Raw genomic sequence first — 26,586 nt, 5'->3', positions numbered from 1 at the left:
TGCACCACCAGGGAAGCCCAAATTTATGTTTTTATTGAAATGAAATTCACACTTTTAAAGTATACAATTCAGTGGTTTTCATTATATGCATAAAATTGTGCAGCCATCACCACTAATTCCAGAACATTTTCATCACCCCACAAAGAAACCCTATACCCATTAGCGGTCACTCACTCCCCATGTCCCTCCCTGCCCCAGTCCTCTGGCAACCCCTAGTCTACCTCCTGTCTGTATGGATTTGTTTCTTCTGGACATTTCATATAAATGGATCATGTATGTGACCTTTTTCGTCTGGTTTCTTTCACTTAGTATAATGTTTTCAAGGTTTATCCATGTTGTAGCATACATCAGTACTTCAGTCCTTATCATGGCTAAATATTCCATAATATGGCTGTACACAATTTTGTTTATTTATTTGTCAGTTGTTGGACATTTGGTTTTTTTCTACTTTTTGGCTATTACGAATAATGCTTTTGTGAACATTTGTGTACGCATTTTTGTGTGGATATATGTTTTTATTTCTCTTGGGTATATACCTAGGAGTAGAATTGTTGGGTCATATGGTAACTCTCTTTAACCTTTTGAGGAACTGCCAGGCTGTTTCAATGTGGCTGCACTATTTCATATTCCTACCAGCAGTATATGAGAGTTCCATTTTCTCCACATCCTTGTAACTATCTTATAGCCATTGCAGTGGGTGTTAAGTAGTATCTCATAGTGATTTTGATTTATACACACTTCCCTAATGACATTGAGCACAAATCTTTCTTGAGAACTAGGGAGAATATAACTAATTGTATCTGGTGGTTCCTAGCCACACGCCCTGTCCCTGCAATGACTTATCTATAATTTACTTCTTTTTCACTATCTTCAGATTGTGAATAAGTGGAACACAGCTCTTATTGGCCTTATGACATACTTTCGGGAGGCTGTGGTGAACACCCAGGAGCTCCTGGACTTGCTGGTGAAGTGTGAGAACAAGATCCAGACACGAATCAAGATTGGCCTCAACTCCAAGATGCCAAGTCGCTTCCCGCCTGTCGTGTTCTACACCCCTAAGGAGTTGGGTGGACTTGGCATGCTCTCAATGGGCCATGTGCTCATCCCCCAATCTGACCTAAGGTAGGACTTGGCTGAAAATCTTGCTAGACCCTGAGGGAAGGGGATATTTCTTTATTTTCAGTTTTTATTTTTTCTCTAATCTTGGTTGTGTCCCCAAACAGGTGGTCCAAGCAGACAGATGTAGGTATCACACACTTTCGTTCAGGAATGAGCCATGAAGAAGACCAGCTGATTCCCAACTTGTATCGCTACATACAGCCCTGGGAGAGTGAGTTCATTGATTCTCAGCGGGTCTGGGCTGAGTATGCACTCAAGAGACAAGAGGCCATCGCGCAGAACAGGTGGGCATCCAGGAGGGCATAGCAGTCCTGTTGAGGGGGGTGACCTTTGAGTCCTGCCTGGAGGTCAGGAGTAGAGCATGCCGTATTTTTATGGAGTCAAGGAAGTAAGTTGTATGTCTGACCCAATTTATCCTTGGCCAGGGAGGAATGCTGGACTCTTCATATGAGTATTTGTTTAACTTTGATCTTTTTTCCTTGGCAGACGACTGACCCTAGAAGATCTAGAGGATTCATGGGATCGTGGCATTCCTCGAATCAACACCCTCTTCCAGAAGGACCGGCACACGCTGGCTTATGATAAGGGTTGGCGTGTCCGAACTGACTTTAAGCAGTACCAGGTACGTGGAGGGGATAGTGGAGAGATTTTCCCTGAATTAGGAGAGTCTGTGGCCATGCTGGGAACCTGGAGCAGTGGGCACCCAGAAGCTTCACTGTTCCTGCCTTGCCATCTAGGTTTTGAAGCAGAACCCTTTTTGGTGGACACACCAGCGGCATGATGGAAAGCTGTGGAACCTGAACAACTACCGTACAGACATGATCCAGGCCCTGGGTGGTGTGGAAGGCATTCTGGAACACACTCTCTTCAAGGGCACTTACTTCCCTACCTGGGAGGGGCTTTTCTGGTGAGGACTCTGTTCTCCCCTTACAGTGACCTCTCACACGTCACAGCCCTCTGAGCTCATCCCTCATGTGCTTTTGTGTTCTCCTGCGGTGTTGCCCACACAGCCACCCCAGGTGGTCAGCAGTGCTCTGGGGGATGGCAGGACGTCACTTTACCTGGTCTCTTCTGCTTCCCAGGGAGAAGGCCAGTGGTTTTGAGGAGTCTATGAAGTGGAAGAAACTAACCAATGCTCAGCGATCAGGATTGAACCAGATTCCCAATCGTAGATTCACCCTCTGGTGGTCCCCGACCATCAACCGAGCCAACGTGAGTGTGATTGATAGACATGGGAGATGGGAAGCTAAAAACAAGGGTTTCTACTTCCTTAATTATGTCCTGAGAACCTCTCGGTCTCTAGTGTCACTCTCTTTTTCCTGTCAGGTATACGTAGGCTTTCAGGTGCAGCTGGACCTGACAGGTATCTTCATGCACGGCAAGATCCCCACACTGAAGATCTCTCTCATCCAGATCTTCCGAGCTCACTTGTGGCAGAAGATCCACGAGAGCATCGTTATGGACTTGTGTCAGGTGGGCTAGAATCGAGGGGAGAGGATGCCACAAAAAGTCAAGTCGGCTCTCTCTTTTGGGTATGGGAAATCCACCCTCAGAGCTCCAAGGATGAGACTTCTGTTGTGGTCCCAGGTGCCACATTATCTTAAGTTCTATATGCCCTCATTCTAAGTGGGCTTCCATAACCAGTCATAACCTTTCCATCTTTGCCTCCAGGTGTTTGATCAGGAACTGGATGCACTGGAAATTGAGACCGTACAAAAGGAGACAATCCACCCCCGAAAGTCCTATAAGATGAACTCTTCCTGTGCAGATATCCTGCTCTTTGCCTCCTATAAGTGGAATGTCTCCCGGCCCTCATTGCTGGCAGACTCTAAGTAAGTGCCTTACGACCCAGCCCTAGGCATCTAAGAAGCTTAGTTTTACTATTCTAGCAGCACTGCTTTAGAAATTGTCCCTGGCTGCCTTTCTTTCTAATTTGAAACAAGTTCTACCCCTGATTCTGTCAACACCCTCAGCCAGGTCTCCTAATTCTATGGTGGGTCTTGCTGATCTGGAACAGGCAGAGGGGTTGGTTTTGAGATTTAGACATAGTGATTGAGAGTTCTTGTGGTTCTGGGGATATTGGTTGTGCCAGTGTCTTCCTGGAAGCCTAGACTCCTGACCCCTTTCCACCCTCAGGGATGTGATGGACAGCACCACCACTCAGAAGTATTGGATTGACATCCAGTTGCGCTGGGGGGACTATGATTCCCATGACATTGAGCGCTACGCCCGGGCCAAGTTCTTGGACTACACCACAGACAACATGAGTATCTACCCTTCACCCACAGGTGTGCTCATTGCCATCGACCTGGCCTATAACCTGCATAGGTAAGTTGAGGCTCAGAAGCATGTATTGATATTTTTCATCAGCCCCACACTTTATTGTATTTATTTATTTATTTTAATTTTTATTTATTTTTTAAAGATTTATTTATTATTTATTTTTATTTATTTTTGGGCGCGTCGGGTCTTAGTCACGGCACGCAGGATCTTTGTTGAGGCATGCAGGATCTTTTGTTGCGGCACACGGGCTCTTCGTTGTAGCACGCGGGCTTCTCTCTAGTTGTGGTGTGCGGGTTTTCTCTAGTTGTAGCGTGCAGGTTCTAGAGTTTGTGGGCTCTGTAGTTGTGGCGTGTGGGCTCTGTAGTTTGCGGCACGCAGGCTCTCTAGTTGAGGTTCGATGATGAAGATGGCCCCATTGAGAGGCTTGGTGGTCAAGTTCCCTTCGAAGGTCTAAGGAATGAGTGAGAGCTCAGTAGTTGTGGCACACGGGCTTAGATGCCCCGTGGCATGTGGGATCTTAGTTCCCGGACCAGGGATCGAACCCGCATCCCCTGCATTGTAAGGCGGATTCTTTACCACTGGACCACCAGGAAGTCCCTTAATTTTTATTTTACATTGGAGTATAGTTGATTTACAACGTTGTGTTAGTTTCAGGTGTACAGCAAAGTGATTTAGTTATATGTATATATATATGTATTGTTTTTAGGATACTTTTCCCATATAGGTTATTACAGAGTATTGAGTAGAGTTCCCTGTGCTATATATACAGTAGGTCCTTGTTGATTATCTATTTTATATGTAGTAGTATGTATACGTTAATCTCAACCTCCTAATTTATCCCTCCCCGCTGCCCCATACTTTAATATACACGTGTTTTTTTAGTTTGCCCAGGTGAGGTGAGGTTGGCCGTTTCCTCCACTGGGGTCACTGACTCTTTCTTCCCTGCCTCTACGTACGTGAGCAGGCACTCATTCTCAGCCTGGCCAACAGCCTTTTCTTCCTCTGTAGAGTCGCAGTTTGCCTTGTTCCTGGGACTGCCAGCCTGGTCTTAACCTTTCTTGCCTCTTCCACCCTCACAGTGCCTATGGAAACTGGTTCCCTGGCAGCAAGCCCCTCATACAGCAGGCCATGGCCAAGATCATGAAGGCAAACCCTGCCTTGTATGTGTTACGTGAACGGATCCGTAAAGGGCTGCAGCTTTATTCATCTGAGCCCACTGAGCCCTATCTGTCCTCTCAGAACTATGGTGAGCTCTTTTCCAACCAGATTATCTGGTTTGTGGATGACACGAATGTCTACAGAGTGACTATCCATAAGGTGAGAGTTAGATGCAGCGTGCGGGTGTGGGGCTCTGTATATACCTGTGGGAGGGCAGCCGGACAAGTGTGTGCATATTGGGAGGAAGGCGGTCTGGTTGTGTCTAGACTGTGCTAACTGATGTCATCATTCCTTAGACCTTTGAAGGGAACCTGACCACCAAGCCCATCAATGGGGCCATCTTCATCTTCAACCCACGCACAGGGCAGCTGTTTCTCAAGATAATTCACACATCTGTGTGGGCTGGACAGAAGCGTTTGGGGCAGGTGAGCATGTTAAAGGGTGGAGAGGCTGTAGAACCTTGCTGCCTCTTACTCTTTGGTATGTGGGGGGTGTGTATGTGACAGAGAGAATCTCCTGTTTCTCTCTTTGTAAGATTGAGGACATCTCATTTAAACTTTTTTCCTGAATTACTTAACTTGGGAAGTGTTCTTCTATAAGAGGTCCAAGAATATTTGAGGTCCTTCATTACCTACGAGCTGGCGTCTCTGCTTCCTGAATCTCCCGTCTCTAACCTATCTTGAAGAGGGCTATGAAAAATCATCTTTCTAAAGGGAACAAGCACTCTTAAAATGTCATTTTCACCAAATTTCTTCTCCTCCTCAAAGCCTTTGGTAGCCCCTTTCTTTTTGCTGAATTAACTTTTTGGTTTCCTAGATACTTAATATCTGGTTGGCCTGTAACCTGTCCAGCCACAGTTCCTCTTCCTCTGTAGCACGGTTCCTCTGGCAGTCAGTCCAGGATCCTGGTATCCCAAACCCTGATGAGCATCTCCACCTCTGTGGCTTTGCTTTATAGGTCTTTGCTTCTAGAATGAACTCTTCTCTTCTGTTAATCACTGTCTTACTCATCCCTTAAGACTTCTTTCTTTGTGCAGCTTTTTATGACCTTTAGCCTTAATTTCTTTTGTCCCTGACATAGCGTGTATATAATCAAATACTAGCTTGTGGCACTGTGAGCTTTGTCTGGCCAGCTAGGTTGAAACACCCTTTGGGGCAAGGCCATTGGACGTTTTTTCTGTACCTCTGAAGTACCTAACATTCAATAGCAGTGTGCGATAGAAACAGTCTAATTGTTTTAAGACTAGGATTTTTTGTTCTAGTTGACCTGGGAGGGTGGGGACTCAGTTTCCATGTTCTTCTCTCTTGCTTTTTAGTTGGCTAAGTGGAAGACAGCTGAGGAGGTGGCTGCCCTGATCCGATCTCTGCCAGTGGAAGAGCAGCCCAAGCAGATCATTGTCACCAGGAAAGGCATGCTCGATCCATTGGAGGTGAGAGGTGGTGAATGAGGTAGAAGGAAAGAGGGCTGAGACCTGCTGGTTCTGTTTCTAAACTTGGACTTGATCTTGTCTCAGGTGCACTTGCTGGACTTCCCCAATATTGTGATCAAAGGATCAGAGCTCCAGCTCCCCTTCCAGGCTTGTCTCAAGGTGGAAAAGTTTGGGGATCTCATCCTTAAAGCCACTGAGCCGCAGATGGTTCTCTTTAACCTCTATGATGACTGGCTCAAGACTATCTCATCTTACACGGTATGAGGCCACCTCACGAGGAGGGAGGGTCACTCTAAGAGGAGTGGGTTTGGGGTCACAAGAAGGTCCTGTGCCTTAGCTTTTCCCACAGGCCTCTTACGGGGCCATTTTCACATCTTCAGCCTGTGCATGGGCCAGTGACTCTGCATATCAGGTTGACTCATGGTGAGGGGAGCACCGTAGGGTTTGAAATGGGTTCTTGGGTCTCCTGAAAGGATAGGATGGAGGAGAGGGGAAGAACATCAAGTAGCTGACCTCCTCCCATGCTGCCACATCTCTCCCCAGGCTTTCTCCCGCCTCATCCTGATTCTGCGTGCCCTGCATGTGAACAACGACCGGGCGAAGGTGATCCTGAAGCCAGACAAGACTACGATCACAGAACCACACCACATCTGGCCCACTCTGACTGACGAGGAGTGGATCAAGGTGGAGGTGCAGCTCAAGGACCTTATCTTGGCTGACTATGGCAAGAAAAACAAGTGAGCAGTGGTGGGGATACAGATGAGAGATCCAAAGAGGGTAAAATGGGTGGCTCAGTATATGCCTTCTGGGTTTTTTGCAACATTTTAAGCTCAGAAGTTTCTCAAGAAATTGTCCTGGAGATGCCTATAGAGGAGAGGTAGGTAGGCAGTGTCTTCAGATGGTGTAGGAAGTGTCCGTGTCTCAGGGCTCGGGCTGACACTTCGGCGCTATTCCTCAGCAGAGGCACTGTTGCCATTTTGAACGGGGCATTTCCTTACTGTCCATACATTGTAGGAAGTTCTAACATCCCAGACCCCCAGGTACCACAGCTAATAACACACACACACACACACACACCTTCCTTCTCTCTCCTTCCCTGTCATTGTGGCAACCAAAAATGTTCACCGAGTAAGGGTGCAGACACACCAACTGTGATTGAGAACTTGTTCTAGGATTTCCGTTTTTGAGAGTTTTTCCGGTTCCAGGGCGCTTTTTATTGAGGAAAAGTGGGAGGTATGAATGCTGAGCAGGTTTGAGCATGGCTGAAAGGTGTACAGGCACAGGGCCAGCCTGGGATGTGACAAATCTTATCCGTATTAGTGTATTTCCACTTCACACTTCAAGTGTCACTTGAAGATTATCTGGGGTCAGAGTATGGGCTCTCCTGTCCCACCAAGTTACACCTTGCCATTGGGGCATAAGTGACCAAGGGCAAGGGATCCTTGTGGTGTGACCCACACTGTCCCCACAGTGTGAATGTGGCATCACTGACACAATCAGAAATTCGAGACATCATCCTGGGTATGGAGATCTCGGCACCATCACAGCAGCGGCAGCAGATAGCTGAGATTGAGAAGCAGACCAAGGAACAGTCACAGCTGACTGCAACCCAGACTCGTACTGTCAACAAGCATGGTGACGAAATCATCACCTCTACCACCAGCAACTATGAGACCCAGACTTTCTCATCTAAGACTGAATGGAGGGTCAGGTAGTATAAGGGGCAAGAGGGGTAGGGATTTGGAAAGGCCTACTGATGCTACCTGAGGTGCTTGAGTTGAGAAATGCCAATATTCCCTACCTGTTCTTAGGGCCATTTCTGCCGCCAACCTGCACCTAAGGACCAATCACATCTATGTTTCATCTGATGACATCAAGGAGACTGGTTATACCTATATTCTTCCCAAGAATGTGCTTAAGAAGTTTATCTGCATATCTGACCTTCGGGCCCAAGTGAGTATGTTTGTTCAACTAGGCCACAGTGTGTGCCAGGCATTTTATGTGCCTAAAACTCACCTGAGATTTCCTGGAACTGGAGGTGCTGGTTTTGAAATTGATAGATGAGTAAATATACAAGGATAGCCAAAACAGGGAGGAGGGTTTCGGCCCCCACCAGATACCAGAACATTATAAAGCTGTGGCAATTGAGAAATGATGTATTATTGGCCTAGAAGTTATTGGAAGAGGATATATAGTCAGAAACAGATTCATGTGTATATAATAAATGTGTTGTATCACTTGAGGATCCCCCTTCATCTGTGGGATTAAGCGTGCCTTATGATACTGAAACAGTCAGCAAAAGGAGGCTTGATCCCTGCCTCATAGCACTTACAGAAGTCAAATCCAGGTGGAGTACAAATCTGAACGTAAAATACTAAACTGTAGTTGAGTATTAGAAGAAAATGTTTATCGTCTTAAAGTTAGGATAACCTTCTTAAACACAAAGCCATCATCAAAATTAATAACTTGTGCGTGACAAAGGGTACCACAAAAGACAAACTAAAAACAGGAAGAAAATATTTGCGTAACTCTAAGATATAGTGGGTTTGGATCTAGAATAGGGAATTCTCAGAAGTTGAGTTTTATAAAAGATAACTGTAGAAGAATGGGCAAAGGAGTATGAAGGTAGTTCAGAAAAGGAACTAAAGGTGGAAAATATAGGAAAAGATGGTCAACTTTACTAGTAATCAGGGAGAATCATATTTTATAAAATACCAATCTGTGGCCTCAGTTTGGTGAATTTGAAGATTGTTAGTATCCTGTGTTGGGTGAGTTTATAGGAACACAAGTTTTCTTACTTTGTTCATGACAATGTAAAATTTAAAGTACTGCCGAGTGCTGATTTTATAGATGTGTTCAGTTTGTGGAAATGCATGAGCTCTGTGCTTGTGTGCTCATTTGTTTATGGACACTGTACTTAAATACTTATATAATCAACTGGGGAATGTGTGAGCAGTGCCGATTCCTGGACCCCACCCAAGAGATTCTGATGTGATAAGTCTGAGATGAGGTCCTCATTTAGCATTTTGAATAAGCACCCCCAGGCGTTTTTGATGCAGGAGATTCTGACCACATTTTGAGAAACTCTGTCCTTGTTCTTGGAGAAGGGAATTAAACACAGCGCTGACAGCCCCAAATCTGGGCTGGTACTAAGAATCTCTTTGGTTCTTGACACCCTTGTCTCCAGATTGCAGGGTACCTCTATGGGGTGAGCCCACCAGATAACCCCCAGGTGAAGGAGATCCGCTGCATCGTGATGGTACCACAGTGGGGCACTCACCAGACTGTGCACCTGCCTGGCCAGCTGCCTCAGCATGAGTACCTCAAGGTTAGCGGGGGTGTGGGAGAACCGGGGCTTTCTGCTCTCAAGGTGGTGGAGGGAAGGCAGGGGTGTTACTCTCACGGGTGGGATTCCTGTCTGCAGACGGGGCTCTAAATAGCTTTTCACTGCTCTACCCACAGGAGATGGAACCCTTAGGTTGGATCCACACTCAGCCCAATGAATCCCCCCAGCTGTCACCCCAGGATGTCACCACCCATGCCAAGATCATGGCTGACAACCCATCTTGGGATGGCGAGAAGACCATTATCATCACCTGCAGGTGGGGTTGGGCCGCCTTGGGAGGAAGTACGACGGGGCAGGCATTGCAGGCCAGGGCCCAGGAATGGTGGCCTGAGCGCTGACTCTGTCCTCACTCCTCTTGCAGCTTCACACCAGGCTCCTGCACCCTGACAGCCTACAAGCTGACCCCCAGTGGCTATGAATGGGGCCGCCAGAACACAGACAAGGGCAACAACCCCAAGGGCTACCTACCCTCGCACTACGAGAGGGTCCAGATGCTACTGTCAGACCGCTTCCTTGGCTTCTTTATGGTCCCTGCCCAGTCCTCATGGAACTACAACTTTATGGGTATGTGAGGCAGGGTGTGGGGTGGTGGCGGGGCACACAGGAAGGTGGGGTTGGGGTTCGGCCATCACCCTGTAGCACTTGGGGCCGGACTCTGGTTTGGAGATGGCCCAGGACCCAGCAGGGTGAGGCAGGTGGACCTTGTCAACACTGGCCCTTTCCTTCTACTCCAAGGTGTTCGGCATGATCCCAACATGAAGTATGAGCTGCAGCTGGCAAACCCCAAAGAGTTCTATCACGAGGTGCACAGACCTTCCCACTTCCTCAACTTTGCTCTCCTGCAGGAGGGCGAGGTCTACTCTGCGGACCGAGAGGACCTCTATGCCTAGTTGTCTCCTCACCTCCTGCTTCAGACTCCCCAGAGGCCAGAGCCTTTTACCCTCACAGACAAGCTGGTGACATTCAGCAGCTTGGCCCCTTTTTCCTCTTATTTTGTGCTTATGTTTTGACCTCATGGTGACTTGTAATTCTGAACAAAGTATAATAAATTTTGTATAAATAGGAGTTTTTGAGTTTTTTCTTTCCCTCAGCTCGAATTCTGGGTGTAAGGATGGCAGAGGCCAGACTTGTTCACAGCAAGCTGCTGGACTGATCCTTGAGGCTCCCCTGATACTCAAGAGCTATGGGGGTAAATATAGTCTAAACTCAGAGAACTGAAGGGGACTTGGGCCTTCACACTCTTGCTGCCATGATGACATTTGCCAATTTCCCTCCAAAATACCTGGAAACACTCACCGCTTTTCAACATCTCTTGGAGCAGTCTGCAGCTGTGGTGCCCAGCCTAGCCCTTTAAGCTTTGTGTCACTCTCAATCTGTCTTGGAAGCAGGCACATGGCTGGACAGTTGGCTGCCTCTGGTTGAGGCCAGTGACAGCTCTCCTACCTCTCACCTCTTGCCTGGAGAGTTGGCAGCCAAGTCAGGCCCCATGACTCCAGACACAGGGGTGGAGCCTGGTGTGGGCACTGGGGGGAGGGCTTGACGAAAGTGACCACTTACAGCCCTGAGCCTCAGCTCCTGGACACCTGGCTGGAAGTTGGCTGTCCTGCTTCCTGTGACCTTGGGGGCTTGAACAGGACAGGGAGCAGGGCACTGAGACTCTCCTTCCCCAGCCTTTTTCCCTTAATCCCTCCTCCCTTGTCGCTTCTACCCCGCCCTCTACCGTCCTAAACTGCTTCCTGGGCCAGGACTGGTTGGCCTTTTCCTTCCCCAGTTGTGGGGAGGAGGGTGTCGCAGCCCTAGTCGCCTTCGGGGGACATGGAGCCCAGGAGGGTGGGGCCTGGGGCGCACTGCTGGGGGCCTCGGGTGGCCGCGGGGTCGGGGACGGCTGCGGAGCTCGTGTACTACCTAGCGGGGGCCTTGGGCACTGAGCTGAAGGAGCTGGCGCGCCGCTTCGGGCCGGAGGCGGCGGCCGGGCTCGTGCCGCTGGTGGTGCAGGCGCTGGAGCTCCTGGAAAAGGCGGCCGTGGGGCCCGCCCCGGACTCGGTGAGTCATGGCGCCCTCCCTTAGCCGCCCGCGGGCTGGCGGGCCCCGGCCCTGACGGCGCGGCCTCTCCAGCTGCAGGTATCCGCGCAGCAGGCCGAACTCGAGCTGCGGCGGCTGCGGGAGGAGAACGAGCGCCTCTGCAAAGAGTTGCGCTCTGGGCCACAGGGTGAGTGCGGGCCTGCCGGGGCCCGGGGGCCGGGAGGCTCAGGGCCTCTCCCCGCGGGCCGCCGCTGAGAACGCCCCTTCCTCAGAGGAGCGCGCTCTGCTGCGGCAGCTCAAGGAGGTGACCGACCGCCAGCGGGATGAACTCCGGGCGCACAACCGCGACCTGCGGCAGCGCAGCCAGGAGACGGAAGCGGTGAGGGCAGGGCGGGGCGACGTGCGGGGGCGGGGCTCTCCCGGCCCTCCGGCGCCCCGCCCACCAGCCCCCTTTGCTCCGCCCACAGTTGCAGGAGCAGCTGCAGCGCCTCCTGCTGGTGAATGCGGAGTTGCGGCACAAGCTAGCCGCAGTACAAACCCAGTTGCGCGCCGCGCGGGACCGCGAGAGCGAATCAGAGCGGCGGCGCGAAGCGACCTTGGAGCCCGCGCCAGAGCAGGCGCTGGGCCAGGCCGCGGCGCCCGGGTGCGAGCAGAGGCAGGAGCCCGAGACGGCAGCCGCGGGCACAGGAGCCCCGGGGACCCATGAGGACCGGGTGAGTGCCGGATGAGGTCAGGGACCGGTCCGGCACTCGGGAAAGGTTTGCTGTGCTGCGTAGTTAGGGCCACTGGGAAGTGGGAAGGTGGCACGAATGTGCGCCCCCAGCCGGCCTCCGCCCCCAGTCTCAGCCAGAGCACCGGTCTGGCATCTATTGTAGCGCCCTGGCCTCCCAAGTCTCCCTGCCAGTCACCCTCTAGCGTCCCTCTCCAGCCGAGGCGCCCCCCTGACCAAGCCTGTCCTTCCGCAGGTGGATGCGCTGCCGCCGCCAGGACGCCCCCCCAAGGTAGGGCAGTGCGGCTTCAGTCGAGAGGAGGTTGAACAGATCCTTCAGGAGAGGAATGAGCTCAAAGCCAACGTGTTCCTGCTGAAGGAGGAGTTGGCCTACTTCCAGCGGTGAGGGCGCAGGACAGGGGTCGGGAGGCTTGGGGGCACCACTTGCACCTGTTCCCAGGCCTCGGTTCACCCTCCTCATTCTTTGGGTCATCGATATAGCCACGCTGTCGTGTGCCGGGCACTGGAGGACGAGAATCACAAAGCCCCTGCCCTCCTGGAACTTCTTCCACATGGGGTGGGCCATTGCAAAGGGTCACAGCAGCCATCAAGGAAGTATTCCTAGGAGGGGTGACATCTAAACTAAGGTCGGGGGGTTAGCAAGGCAGAGTGTTTCCAAAAGGGGGAACAACATGCACAGGTACTTGGGACGAGACCTACTCTTGGCATCCCCACTGCTTTTTCTCTGCCCCTCCCCCTCCTCTGTAGGGAGCTGCTCACAGACCACCGGGTCCCCGGGCTTCTGCTCGAAGCCATGAAGGTGGCTATCAGGAAGCAACGAAAGAAGATCAAGGCCAAGATGTTAGGGACCCCAGAGGAAGCAGAGAGCAGGTAAGTCCCTGCCTCCATTCCCACTGAGCCTGGTCACCTTCTGAGCCTGTTGCCTCAGACTGTACCTGTCACCCCAATCTAGTCACACCTTGAGCCTGTCACCTAACTTAGTCACTTCTAGAACCTAACCTGGCCTGGTCACCCCCTGAGCCTGCCATCCTGAGCGCACCACCCTTCTCTCTGGATCGCACTGCTCCCACCTGCCATGCTCCCCGTACATCCTGCTGAAGAAACCTGCTAATTCTGCTTCTCCACAGTCAGTTTTCGGTTTCTTGTCTTGGCTGCATCTGTTTGTTCTCAGATGGGTAAGGCTGTATCTGCAGTCTTGTCAGGGGCCTGCTGTGTGTCAGGCTAGAAAATAAAAGCCTCAAGAGGGCGCTTCCCTGGCGGTCCAGTGGTTAAGACTCCGTGCTTCCACTGCAGGGGGCACGGGTTCGATCCCTGGTCGGGGAACTAAGATCCCGCATGCCGTGGGGCACGGCCAAAAAGAAAAAAGAATCCTCTAGTTGTTCTCCGTCTCCCCTGCTTTTCCTTCTCTCCAGCTTTGGGGGCCCTGAAGTCACTTTGTCCTCCCCTGTCTGCTCCTGGGGGCTGCACAGAAGGCTGAACATAGCTGGAGTCCCGCTGTCCCTCAGGGCCTTGACAAATGACCCTCACAACTCCTCTCTCCTCTGCCTCAGTGACGATGAGGATGGCTCATGGCTCCTGCTCTCCAGGGATAAGGGAGACCACCTCCAGCCCCCACCCCCTGAGTCCAGAATACAGAGTTTGTATGTTGGGGGAAGAGGAAGGACAAATGTGGTGGGAGTGGAGGGACCCCACCTTTCCCGCTCCACTGCTGCTCACCCAGCCGCCCTGAGCTCTGAGCATGCCCGTCCCCTCCCGCTCCTCTGGTGGCCCCTTGACCTCCCCCTGCCTCATGCTGCCCTTTCATCCTCTTGAGTCCCCTTTTTACAGCACCCCCTGCCTTCGGCCCCTATCCTTGACCTCCCTGGCATCCAGGCTCAGAGCACCTCTTGGCTCTCCCCGCAGCTTGGGCCTGTGGTATCGGGGTGAAACCGAGGCCCCTGAAGCGGAGGCCGGCATTGCGGCTACCAGTGAGGTACGGGGAGGAGAGGAGGCTCCACAGCCACCGCACTTGGAGCCTGTGGGCAGCCTGACAGCCCCCAACTCCTGAGCGGCCCTGCTCTGCTCTCGATGAATATCTTCATCTGGGGTCCCAGCTGCCCCAGAGGCCTGACTTCGGAGTCTGTCTGGGGGTGGATGTGTGACCTCAAATGAGGACAGGGCTCCCTCCTTCCCCTCCCTCCCCGGGCTCTTTTCTAACCCTGGCCTGAGCCGGGGTGTGACGGGGAGCTCAACCTACCTTCCTTCCTGTATCTCTGTGCCAAGCCTCCGGGGCCAGATAAAAGTGCTGCTTCTGTGAGTTTCAGCTTCCCCATCCATGAAATGGAGAGTTGACCACCTCCCTCCCAGGTGTTTGTACGGACGGCCTAAGCTAATGTAATAAAGCAGCTGCCCGTGATACCCAGAAACTGCTCCATGTCTGTCTGTCAGTGGTCTGTCCCGGCCCAGCTCTGCCAGGAAGTTCCCCTTGGTTGTCACTGGCTGGGGAGGCTTCTCCCAGCGCGGACCTCCGGTGGGGAGCGTGACCTCGTGGATGTCCATGGCTCACCCCCTCGCCTATCCCAGTACCCGGAACTTACAGCCTCATCTTCCTGCCCCCTCCAGACTGAGACCAGCCCCTGAAGCCCCCGCTCAGCCCTCGCCATTGGCCTTCCTTTTCCTTTCAGTACTCTGGTGTCTGGTCCTCTCTGCGCCTGCCCACCCTCTCAGGGAGGTGCCTCATGGCAGCCCGCCCCTCCGGCCTGGTTTCCTCAGGAAAAGCCTTGGGAGGAAGCAGGGAGGGGGTTGGGAGCTGTGGGGGCCAGACTAACCCAAGCCCTCCCACTGCACTGGCCGCCATGGGGCTGGGGCTCCTCTTCCCTCTGCTGCTGCTCTGGACTCGGGGGACCCAGGGGTCTGAGCTGGACCCCAATGGGCGGCACGTCTGCATGGCCAGCAGGTGGGTCTTCTGGGGGTCTGATGGGGGGGAGGAGGACACGAGGAAGGAGGGGCTAAAGCAGGAGGGGCGCAGGGACAGCCTGGAGGGTGGTGGGTATGGGGGCAGATGGTGGGATGGCCAGGGACAGAGCGGGAAGGGGTCGGGGACACGGGGACTGTGACTCTTGGCCAGGCCTGCCCGATGGGGCTGAGGCAGCACCCCATGTCTCAGAGGGACAGTGATCCACCTGCAGAGCCAAGCTGCCCCCCCGCTGACCCCTCTCTGCCCCACAGCCCCTCTGCTGAGCCCCAGTGCTGCCCAGGCTGGAGGCAGAAAGATCGAGAATGCACCACCCGTGAGTAGCCAGGATGCACCCCCCACCGGAGGAGAAGGGAGGACAGAGCCCAGTGACCCTTCCTTCCTAGCCTCCTGGGGTCTGTTTGCCCTCCTGAGCCCTAGAGCTAGGGTCCGTGCTGTGACCCAGCCCCCCAGCCCTGGGGAAACAGCTCTTGAGGGGGGCAGGCCACCGGGAGTCAGTGAGAGGGGCAGAGTGTCCCCTGGCCGCACCCCAGGCCTTCCAACCTGGGTGGGGTGTTTTTCAGCCATCTGCGAGGGGCTGGACGTCTGCCGGGAAGACGAGGTATGTGTGAAACCAGGCCTCTGTCGATGCAAACCTGGATTCTTCGGGGCCCGGTGCAACTCCCGTGAGTCCTGAGTCTCTCCTGAAGGATGAGGTTGCCGGGCAGGACTGGGGGAGAGGGGAGGCAAAGCATGTAGGAATGTAATCTTAGAACAGCAGGGCCAGAATCCCTCCAAGCTTCGCTGAGGAAACTGAGGTCGAGACAGGAAGTGACGCACTCTAAGGGGATGTCCTGAGTCATCTGGTTTTTATCCCATCCACAGAGCCCTCCCACAGGTTCAGTTCTGGGCCATTCATCTTCCCTTTCAACTTCTGGAAAGATGCTGTGGATCCCCGTTAACTGCAGAATGGATGCATTCTCGGTCTCCCCCGCATACACCGTGTGCACGTGTGCAGGGCGACTGGAATGTCCTCCCTCTCTGGCAGGAAGTGGCGCATGGGAGAGGGGTTGGTGGGCAGTTTAGCCAGAGGGCAGCCTGGCTAGGAGTCAGGGTTGAGAGGAGACACTGGGCGGAATGTGGCTTCTTCTTCGACCCGGACGGGCAGCATCCAGGCGGGGGAAGACACAGTGGGGGAACCCAATGAGAGGGAGGAGGGGCATGAATGAAGGCACACCCACCTCTGTGTGACTCTGGGCAAGGCCCTTTGCCACTCGTGATCTTTAAGTGTGTTCTAGAATGTGGAAGTGGGAGGCTGGGCCAGTGGTAGGGATTTGTGTAGTTCAGAGTCTGGGGCAGGAAGTAAGCTGTGCCCCAGGAGGACAGGCTGTACCCGGCTCTTGGAGGGCGAGCCCGGCCGCCACCCGCCTTCCTCGTGGAAGGGGGCGCAGGGCGAGGATCGGTGGTGCCTGACCCTGAGCCCGTTGACCCCCTTCCCTTCCCCCCACCGCGCAGGCTGCCCGGGCCAGTACTGGGGCCCCGACTGCCGGGAGAACTGCCCCTGCCACCCGCACGGCCAGTGCGAGCCGGCCACGGGCGTGTGCCACTGCCAATCCGACCGCTGGGGCGACCGCTGCGAGTTCCCGTGCGCCTGCGGTCCCCACGGGCGATGCAACCCCGAGACCGGCGCGTGCCGCTGCGAGCCCGGCTGGTGGTCGCCCACGTGCCGCCGCCCGTGCCAGTGCAACCCGGCGGCGGCGCGCTGCGATCAGGCCACCGGCTCCTGCCTGTGCGAGCCGGGCTGGTGGGGCCGCCGCTGCAGCTTCCGCTGCGCCTGCCACGGCTCGCCGTGCGCGCAGGAGTCGGGCCGCTGCGCCTGCCGGCCGGGCTGGTGGGGCTCCGAGTGCCGGCAGCCTTGCGAGTGCGTGCGCGGCCGCTGCAGCGCCGCCTCCGGCCTGTGCACATGCCCGCCCGGCTTCCGCGGCGCGCGCTGCGAGCTGCCATGCCCCGCAGGCCGCTACGGGCTGCAGTGCCGCGACAGGTGAGCCGGGGCAACGGGGGATGCGGGAGAGAAGGGAGGGAGGAGGGCGTGAGAAGGAAGGGGAGAGAACGAACGGGAGGGAAAGGGGATGAGCCGGGGGCGCAGGGAGAATGTTGCGCAGAAACAGACAAGGTTGGGGTGAAAGGGGGAAAAGAGACCCTCGACGCCCTAAAGTCCAGCCTCGCCCACCACTTTCATCCGCTTACTGTTAAACAAAATACTACTACTAGCAAGCCGTAGAAACAGATACAGAATCAACATTGTGGCAAAAGGATTGCAAGGTCCCTCTGAAACTCAATGGCTTTCAAACTTTGACTAGTTCCACCCACAGTAAGAGATGTTTTACCTCCTATCATATATAATATATGATGCGATATATATTAACTGAAGTAAAAACTTAACCAGACAACACACATATGTACACCGAAATGTTTTCTATTCTCTCTCTCTCTCTCTCTTTTTTAACACTGGTCAGGATCTGCTAAATTGATTTTATGAACTCCCTTCCTCACCCTACTAATGAGTCTGATCCAAGCATGTGATCCCAGATAATTAAGTCTCTGGAGGGAAAAACTTCAAGTAAGGATCAATGAGATATTAAGATAAGATAAACCTTATTGGAAAAGTTGCTAAAAGAGTAGATCCTGAGAGTTCTCATCACAAGGAAAAAACCTTTTTTTTTTCATTTTTTGGTATCCGTATGAGATGATGGGTGTTAAGTAAACTTTTTGTGGTGATCATGTCATACTATATATGTGAGGAGGTCATTATGCTGCACACTCGAAACTTATGCAGTGCTGTATGTCAATTATAACTCAGTAAAACTGGAAAAAATGTAAGATAAAATTCTAGTGGTGAAAACAGACACTTTATGCATTTTCATAATGCATAAAATGGCATAGAGGATACACTACTGAGGACTGCTCACGCCAGACCTCCGAGATGGCATGGGTGGAATTGAGGAAGGGGAAAAGGGGAGGAGGGGAACACTGGGCAGAAGGGAAGCAGAGGTTGAGGTCGTAACTTGGCTTCCCTGGCTGGGCTGGGAGCTCCTGGTGACCCTGGGACCCAGGGGAGGATGGGGCTCAGTACCAGGGGTTAGGAAAGGGCTGGAATCCTACTAGAGCCCACAGAGATAGTCTGCCCAGCCTCTTTGTTGTACAACATGGGGCAACTGAGGCTCAAACCCGCCTGAGTGACCCAGCTGGCACCGGGAGGCCGTCCGGCCCCTGGCGGCCTGGGTGGGTGCCTCATCCATCCGCCTCCTAGTGCTGCGTGTACCCTTTCTCTTCCCAGCTGTGGCCACTGCAAGCAGCATGAGCCATGCTCTGCAGACACAGGCAGCTGCGAGTCCTGCGAGCCGGGCTGGAATGGGACTCAGTGCCACGAGCCCTGCCCTCCTGGTACCTTTGGCGAGAGCTGCAGGCAGCAGTGCCCCCACTGCCGGCTTGGGGAGGCCTGCCAGCCAGACACTGGGCACTGTCGACATTGTGACCCTGGCTGGCTGGGGCCCAGGTGAGGGGGCCAGCCTGCTCAGGGTGAGGGTATACCTTCCTTCTAGATCCTCACCCCAGGGGCTCCCTCAGGGAGAGCTGCCCCTCCCGCAAGGCACACATTCACACAGCCCTGGGGGCCCACCTCCTGGGGAAGACTGAGGTGGGAGAGATGGGTGCTAACGGGGCTCTGGGCACAGCTTTCCTCCAGCTCCCTCACCACTCAGGCTTCCCGCCCTCTTCTCGTCCAGGGATCTGTAATCTGTCACCTACTGGGTCTGGCCTCAAATTCAAGGCCCTGTTTGCACCTGAGCTTCACTGCTGCAAACTAGACAACTGGGTCTCTGAATCTACAAGTGTGGGCAGATGGGTGAGGCCCCTCTGTGGGGTCCAGCCCTGCCCTGCTCCCCATTCTGAGTCTTGCCTCACCTCAGGTGTGAAGACCCCTGCCCGATTGGCACCTTTGGGGAGGGTTGTGGCTCTACCTGCCCCACCTGCGTCCAGGGGGCCTGCGATGCTGTGACTGGGGAGTGTGTCTGCAACGCCGGCTACTGGGGGCCCAGGTGAGGACTGGGGCCCTGGAAGGAGGCAGGGGCCTAGGTCAGGCCTCTGTGCAATCTGCTTCCCAAACTTCCCTTCCTGGGCTTCTCCATCTCCCAGATTCCCACCCCGCATCCTCATAACTAAGAAGTTATTCCTCTTGTTGTGGGGTCTGCTTCTTCCAAAGGAGGGTCAGAGTGATGCTTAATCTAAAAGGCCTGGCTCCTGAACTAGAAGCTACTTAGGAGGAGGGCGCCAAACCCCACTGTTGTTTCCCTAAGGTCTTCAGGTGGTAAAAACATAATCAGTGTCACTATCTCCAATGTCAGGTTTTTCCCACCTGTAGGATAGAATGTAGTATCAACTGGAAGAGACCTCATTTTATAGAGGAGAGGACCGAGGCCCAGAGAGTTAGGGGCAGGGCTGGGGATGGCTCAGACCTCCAAACCCTGAGGAAGTGTCTCTGGATTCCATTGGCATCTTGCTTATTTCACATTAGTGCCAGGTGGGCAAGGGATGAGGATCATGAGAGGTGGGCCCTGACTGTGGCTTACACCCTGGGGGGCCTGGGAGCCAGGGGGAAGTTTGTGGGTGGTCTCTCTGGAAGATGGGCTTAGGGGCTAAGGGATTCTTCCAAACACTGCCAGGCGTGCTGAGAATGTGGCTGAGAGGTCAGAGGACTCTGCGTGGGCATCATCCAGGGAAGCCTGTGTGGCAGGGGGTGGGAAGCAGTGCCCGGAAATCTACCCTCCCCTGTCCCCTGCCCACCTCCATGCCTTCTCACCCAGCCTTCAGCCTGTCTCTCCTGTCACCCCAAAGCTGCAACGCTTCATGCCCATCTGGCTTCCATGGAAACAACTGCTCTGTTCCCTGCGAATGTCCAGAGGGAAACTGCCACCCTGTCTCTGGGGCCTGCCAGCTGGGTAAGGTGGAAAGAAGGATACAGGGAGAAGTAACCGGGGAAAGAGTGGCCCTTTACATGGGCTCCGGGGCCTCATCTCTTGCCAGAGAGGCTGGGCCCTCTTCAGAGATGTTCTCTTTACTTGAAATCTGTATGGGTGCTTTGGGGCCCCCTGAAGATGTGACAGAGCCTCTGTCCCCTGGGAAACCAGGCTAGCACCCAGGAAATGAGCGGACAGGGCTGGACACTGGGATGTCTCATCAGGCCCGAGAACTGAGGGCAAGAGTTTGCGGAACAGGCCGTGGACCATCGGGAGAGGACAGACCAGTGGGGAGGCTGCCTGGAGGAGGGGGCCTCCAGGCTGAGCAGAGTCTACATCTCTTAGAAGAGCGGGAGGGACCCACAGGTGGAAGGTTCCCAGAATCTCCCCAGAGTAGGCAATTCAGAGCTAGAGATGAGACGTGATGTACGGGAGACAAGATGGCCCTGAATAGTTGCCCGTCCCTGGCTCTCCCTAGGATCTCATAGTCAGGATGCCGCCCTCATTGCGGGCATTCTTGTGCCTCTGCTGCTTCTCCTCCTGGCCATCGCCTGCTGTGCCTGCTGCTGCTGGGCTGCCCGGTTGGACCCCAAGGACAGGTGAACCCTGGCCCCTTCCTTCCCGATTCCACAGCTCAGGACATGGGTGGAAGCAAGGTGGCATCTGGTTTCCTTTCAGGGGTGGGGATGGGCTGGCCTTGTCACACATGTAGGTCAGAGGTAACGAGGTAGCTGGCAGTGGCTGTGGCCTGGAGACACCAGGTCAGCCCTCTGCCCTCCTCAGAAGCCTTCAGTGGGGGAGGTTCTGAGTCACGCGTGAGCAGGGGGCCCCGGGCACCAGGATGGCAGAAGGCAGAAGCAACGGGACAGCTCTGGGCAGGGAGGGGAAGAGACCAGGCCTCAGAAGGGAGAGTGCCATAAAAGCCTGAGCAGTGGTTTGGCAGAGAATGTGGCTTTTCGAGAAAAGGAGAGGCGAGGAGGGATTTGGGCTTGCGGGCTGCTGTGGGGAAGCGGGGAATATTCCTTGCACAGAGCTTTGTTCCTTTACAAAGTCTCTTCGTACTTCTCAGCTCCTTGGAGGCTCACAGCAGCGTGGAGGTTTGGAGCAGGGCACGTGGGGGCAGGAGGATTAGCGTTCTCAGTTCCCAGGAGGACACAGGCCCAAGGTGACCCAGCTAGTCACTGGCACGCGCAGAGCCCGTGGCCGGTTCTCTGGACTCTTTGTTTTGTCCTGTGTGCTCTTATTAGTTCACGCACTACCCCTTGATCATGTCCCCCTCTGTGCTGGGGGGCATCCTCAGACCAGCAGACCCAGTAGCCTCCCCGCAACCCCGGGGCATAGAGCCTGGAGGTGGGGAGAAGCCCCTCACAGGAAGACCAGGACATGTGCACAGACTGTCTGAGGAATGGTAATGAGTGAAGCGGTCACTTCCAGCTTCGGGGCAGGGACAAGAGTGGGCTTCCTGGAGGTGGTGCCACTTCCAGAAAGGTAGGTGAGCTGGGCTCAGCTGGGATGATAATAACACACTGCTGCATTTTGGGGCAGCCCCACCAGGTAGCTGGTGCTGTGCTGGGTCCTGTAAAAAGTTCTGATAGATAGCAGTTGTCCCCATTTTACGGATGAGGAAGCTGAGGCCCAGAGAGGCAGAGTCTGAGCCACAGTTGCTACCTCGTGACTCTGGAGCCGCGCTGCCCTCTACGACAGGCCCAGATCTCAGGGTCAGTAGTTTGGACTTTACTCTGTAGTCATAGAGAGTCACTGAAGTAGACACAGTCACTCTGTCACACGAATCCTGGGACCAGAATGGTCCTGGCCCTTTTCTGCTGCCCCTGCCCCACCCCAACCGGGGTCTCCCTCACTGACAACTCTCCTGTGCCCTCAGGCCAGCGAGAGATGGAACCGCTATGTCCAGGATGAAGCTGCAGGTCTGGGGGGCATTGACCTCCAGCCTGGGCTCTGCACTGCCCTGCGGTTCCCTCAGCAGCCACAAGCTTCCCTGGGTGACAGGTAAGTGGGTGCTGATGGTCAGGGGCTGCAAGGGGACAGGGCTTCCCCTGGGGCTCTGCGCCTGACCTAGAGCCTCCCCCTCCCGCCTCAGTCTCGCACCATGATCCGGAGATCCCCTTCAACCATAGCTTCATCGAGCCGCCCTCGGCTGGCTGGGCCTCGGACGACTCCTTCTCTACTGATCCCGAGTCTGGAGAAGAGGACGAGGGTCCTGCCTACTGCGTGCCGCCCCAAGAAGGTAGCCCCCAAACAGCCCACTCAGCCCCTGAGCAGCCCTGCTCATCACAGCCTCTCCTTTATTCCTTCAGCAAACGTGTATCAAGCGCCTGTTCCATGCCCTTCACAGTTCCTGGCGGTGGGATGCAGTAAAGAACAAGATAGATTCCTGTCCTCCCCAAGCCTGTAGTCTGGTGGGCAGTAATCAGACACATGTGGGACAGAGTGACACGTGCTTTCATGGGGGACATGCAAGTCGGGGCTCGGAATCCAGCCACGTGAGGGATGACTGGAGTCAGGGAAGATGTCTCGGTGTTAGTGGTATTGGAGTTGAGCCTGGCAGAATCAGTAGCAATTGGCCCAGGGAAAGTTAGGGAGAGTTGGGAATGATGTTTCAGGAAGAGCGAACAGTATACCCAAAGGCCCAGAGGTAAGAGGGACATGGCCATGTGGCACTGAAGGAGTTTTAGCATGGTTAGAGTGTGACATTAGTGCAAAGTAGGCGGGGGTGGTGAGAAAAGAGGGTAAAAGCAGTAGCATCTGCCTGAATAGGCCCTTCCCCTGCCTCTCTAAATCCTCACCCTCTCCCTTGCCCCATCTGGGGGGCCTCCCAGAAGATGCTGAGCTGGGTAAGCAGGATGGATTGGGGTAGCCAGCCCAGCTTTGGCCAAGCTCTTCTGTCTCCTTTGCCAGGGATGGTCCCTGTTGCCCAAGCAGAGTCACCAGAGGCCAGCCTGGCCGGAGGTCCCTTCCCTCCCCCTGAGGACGCCTCCACGCCGTTTGCCATCCCGCGCACTTCCAGCCTAGCTCGGGCCAAGCGGCCGTCGGTCTCCTTTGCTGAAGGCACCAAGTTTGCACCACAGAGTTGCCGAGGCTCGGGGGAGCTCTCCAGCCCTCTCCGTAAGCCCAAGAGGCTCTCCCGGGGGGGCCAGCCAGGTCCTGAAAGCCAGGAGGCCGAGGAGTCCACAGGCCCAGAGCAAGCAGAAATGAACGGGGCCCCTCCTGGTGCCGCCAGCCCCAGGGATTCAGCCATTGGCCGCCGCCGGCTCCCACTTAGTGGCCGGACAGTGGCTGAACGTGTGGAAGCCATCGAGGGCAGTGTCCAGGAGAGTGCAGGCTCTGTGACCACAATCTACATGCTGGCAGGGACACCCCGGGGATCTGAGGGCCCCGTCCGGTCTGTCCTCCGCCGTTTTGGTAGCTTCCAGAAAGGCCAGGCAGAGCCCAAGGTCAAGAGTGCCATCCCCAAGCCTCCACGCCGGGCCCTGAGTCGGAACAAGGGCAGCCCCGGGCTGGCCTCTGGCTCTGCCAATCAGAGCTCCAGCTCAGCCCCAAGTGAGGAGCTGACTGGGGCCTTGGAGTCTGCAGGGACTGGGCCAGAGGAAGTGGCCAGTGGGCTAGGGGATGGCATCAAGAGCTCAGGGAGGGGCCAGGAGCTGGTCCCTGAGGGTGGTCCCCTAGAACAGGATCCCCAGAAGCTGACTGACGAGGAAGGGCAGGAGGAGCCCCAGTATGAGAATGTCGTACTCATCTCTGGGCCACCAGAACCCTGAGGACCTTGAATTTCGTGAGTGGGAAGACTGTGGATGGTGCTTAGGCATCCGAACTGCCCCAAATTAGATTGTGTTTTGTGCTGGGAAAAGATCCCAGGGCCAGGAAAGACACGCTGGAGCCCCTCCACTTCCACCGGGACGTGTCAGAGCTGGAGGCTAGTTGGCTCTGGCCCTGGCCGTGCTCTGGGAGTCAGTCTGGAAGGCCTGGGCAGAGACCCCACGGGATGGGGTCAGGAAGGGGAAAGAGATGGCTGCAGGGACTTTTTCTCTGTTGTCCTGTACTCTGTTTGCCCCCAAAGGCTATTCTTTTCTTCATTTGCAAAACATTTTTCTGCAATGGGAAACAACCTAAATGTTTGATGCTAAAAGATTAATTAAAGAGCTATTCCTTATGAAAGGTTCCTAAACAACCATAATAAATCAGGTTGTGTAAGAATATTTAATATGGGAGCATGTTCACACTATCCTGCTACGTGTAAAAAGTAAGTTTTCTTTTTACAAATTTCATTCCTTTTGGCCTCAGAATATATGTTTAGAGTTCTTCCATTTTGTGTTTATTTTGTGACTGTTTTACAGACTTTTTAAAAAAAGATGTATGTGCATAAAAAAGATTTGAGGGAAAGGCATCAAATGGCATTTTTCTCTGGGAGATGAGATTGTGGCAGATATTTATTTTCTTCTTAGATTTCTGAATAATTTGCAAATTTTCTACAGTGAACGTTCTTTTTACTTTTCTCACTAGGTTGAATATTTAAAATTATAATAGGCAATATTCTTCATTAAAAATAAAAAGTACTAACATTATAGACATGTCTAGAGTAAAAATGAGGTTTCTCTTCTCCCCAGAGGATTCTGGGGGATGAGGGAGGGGCCAGACTTAATTTTCACGGAATGCCTGTTGGTCTAGTTCTGAATACTCTCCTCACATACTTGTATTAGCCAGTCAGGAAATAAAGAGCAAGTCCCTCTGTCCCAGTGTGCAGAGAATCTCATGAACAGTTTAGATGCTTCCTTTCAAATGTTTTTCTGTGCGCGTGAAAACAAAAGAACATACTGTTCTGCAATTTGCTTTTTTACTTAACAATATAACCTGGCTATCTTTTGATGTCAGTAAGTATAAAGCTACCTCTTTTTATAAAGAATGGCTGCATGGGATTCCATCATGTGGAAATAATACAGGTTATTTAAACCATCCCCTGCCTATGGGGATGTGGGTTGTTTCTAATCGTTTTGATACAATAAATGATGCAGTGGACAACATTGGTCTACGTTTCCTTTTGCATCAGTGCTAGGTTTTCTGTAGCAGAGCTTCCTGGAGGTGGAATTGCTGGGTTATGGGGTAAGAAAATTAAACATTTGAGTATTTACTCCAATTGGCCCTCCAAAAAAAGTTGAATGGCTTTGTGTTCTCATAAATTATGTTGGCATCTATTTCCCCACACCCAATCTGATAGGTTAAAAGAGATATCTCATTATTTTAGCACGCACAAAATATAACTAAAGTAATAACATTTTAAATTCTTAAAAAAGATAAACTCTTTGTACAGACAGATAAAAGTTTTGGGTTTTTTTTTTTTTTGGCCGTGCCAAGCAGCTTATGGGATCTTAGTTCCCCAACGAGGGGTTGAACCTGAGCCCTCAGCAGTGAGAGCACAGAGTCCTAACCAGTGGACAGCCAGGGAATTCCCCAGATAAAAGTTTTTTGTTTGTGGGGTTTCTGTTGTTGTTAAGTATCTTCTTTTTTTTTTTTATAATGTTAATTTTTTTCCTTTTTCTTTTTTTTTTTTTTATTATTTTTGGCTGCGTTGGGTCTTCATTGCTGTGTGCGGGCTTTCTCTAGTTGCGGCCAGCTGGGGCTACTCTTCCTTGCAGTGTGCAGGCTTCTCATTGCGGTGGCTTCTCTTGTTGTGGAGCACGGGCTCTAGGCACGCGGGCTTCAGTAGTTGCAGCATGCAGGCTCAGTAGTTGCGACACGTGGGCTCAGTAGTTGTGGCACTTAGTTGTGGGCTTAGTTGCTCTGCGACATGTGGCATCTTCCCAACCCGGGGATCGAACGTGCGTCCCCTGCATTGGCAGGCGGATTTTCAACCACTGCGCCACCAGGGACGTCCTGTTTGTGTTTTTTAACTATCAAAAATGGTATCATTCATGCACCCAATGTTCACAGCAGCACTATTTACAATAGCCAGGACATGGAAGCAACATCAGTATCCATCAATAGATGAATGGATAAAGAAGGTGTGGTCTAGGACTTCAGGTTCGAGCCCTGGTCCGGGAAGATCCCAAATGCCATGGAGCAACTAAGCCCATGCGCCATAACTACTGAGCCAGCGCTCTAGAGCCCATGAGCCACAACTACTGAGTCCGCGTGCCACAACTACTGAAGCCCGCGCACCTAGCACCCGTGCTCTGCAACAAGAGAAGCCACCGCAATGAGAAGCCTGCGCACCGCAACAAAGAGTTGCCCCCTCTCACATCAACTAGAGAAAGCTTGCGCACAGCAAGGAAGACCCAACACAGCCATAAATTAATTAATTAATTTTTAAAAAAGAAGACGTGGTCTATATACAATGGAATATTACTCAGCCATAAGAAAGAATGAATGTTGCCATTTGCAGCAAAATGGATGGACCTAGAGATTATCATAGTAATTGAAGTAAGTCAGACAAAGAAAAATATCAAATGAGATCACTTATATGTGGAATCTAAAAAAATGATACAAATGAACTTATCTACAAAAGAGAAATAGACTCACAGACATAAAAACAAGATTAAG

The 26,586-nt window shown here is 53.1% G+C and overlaps 2 protein-coding genes across 3 annotated transcripts in view; both read left to right on the top strand.

The window, feature by feature from the left end:
* Positions 1–10,400, top strand: part of PRPF8 (pre-mRNA processing factor 8) — a 35,418-nt gene extending 25,018 nt beyond the window's left edge. The window contains exons 25-43 of the mRNA XM_068529552.1: positions 875–1,122; positions 1,224–1,403; positions 1,606–1,741; positions 1,857–2,026; positions 2,202–2,331; positions 2,446–2,592; positions 2,791–2,951; positions 3,256–3,447; positions 4,482–4,719; positions 4,857–4,985; positions 5,876–5,989; positions 6,074–6,247; positions 6,533–6,726; positions 7,461–7,700; positions 7,801–7,942; positions 9,177–9,317; positions 9,452–9,591; positions 9,697–9,899; positions 10,071–10,400. Of these exons, the coding sequence (XP_068385653.1) occupies positions 875–1,122; positions 1,224–1,403; positions 1,606–1,741; positions 1,857–2,026; positions 2,202–2,331; positions 2,446–2,592; positions 2,791–2,951; positions 3,256–3,447; positions 4,482–4,719; positions 4,857–4,985; positions 5,876–5,989; positions 6,074–6,247; positions 6,533–6,726; positions 7,461–7,700; positions 7,801–7,942; positions 9,177–9,317; positions 9,452–9,591; positions 9,697–9,899; positions 10,071–10,225 (3,234 nt within the window). The 3' untranslated portion in view covers positions 10,226–10,400. The remainder of the gene's footprint in view (positions 1–874; positions 1,123–1,223; positions 1,404–1,605; positions 1,742–1,856; positions 2,027–2,201; positions 2,332–2,445; positions 2,593–2,790; positions 2,952–3,255; positions 3,448–4,481; positions 4,720–4,856; positions 4,986–5,875; positions 5,990–6,073; positions 6,248–6,532; positions 6,727–7,460; positions 7,701–7,800; positions 7,943–9,176; positions 9,318–9,451; positions 9,592–9,696; positions 9,900–10,070) is intronic.
* Positions 10,401–10,934: 534 nt separating this feature from the next.
* On the top strand, positions 10,935–25,068 carry LOC137754392 (scavenger receptor class F member 1-like). Of its 2 annotated transcripts, none has more exons than XM_068530027.1 (19): positions 10,935–11,378; positions 11,451–11,544; positions 11,630–11,736; positions 11,825–12,070; positions 12,323–12,468; positions 12,835–12,957; positions 13,638–13,727; positions 13,990–14,059; positions 14,976–15,022; positions 15,295–15,356; positions 15,604–15,705; positions 16,535–17,060; positions 18,357–18,575; positions 18,988–19,116; positions 19,913–20,016; positions 20,513–20,633; positions 21,917–22,041; positions 22,133–22,279; positions 22,951–25,068. In XM_068530027.1, exons 1-19 carry the CDS (start codon positions 11,151–11,153, stop codon positions 23,808–23,810), a joined length of 3,546 nt encoding a protein of 1,181 aa, XP_068386128.1. In that variant the 5' UTR covers positions 10,935–11,150; the 3' UTR covers positions 23,811–25,068. The 2 variants fall into 2 exon arrangements, with proteins under 2 accessions (XP_068386128.1, XP_068386127.1); XM_068530026.1 differs by having other exon boundaries at positions 14,751–15,022.
* The last annotated feature ends 1,518 nt before the right edge of the window (positions 25,069–26,586 follow it).

Source organism: Eschrichtius robustus, chromosome 20 (genome assembly GCF_028021215.1).
Source record: "Eschrichtius robustus isolate mEscRob2 chromosome 20, mEscRob2.pri, whole genome shotgun sequence".
Classification (NCBI taxonomy): domain Eukaryota; kingdom Metazoa; phylum Chordata; class Mammalia; order Artiodactyla; family Eschrichtiidae; genus Eschrichtius; species Eschrichtius robustus.
This window is presented reverse-complemented; position numbering and strand designations above follow the sequence as displayed.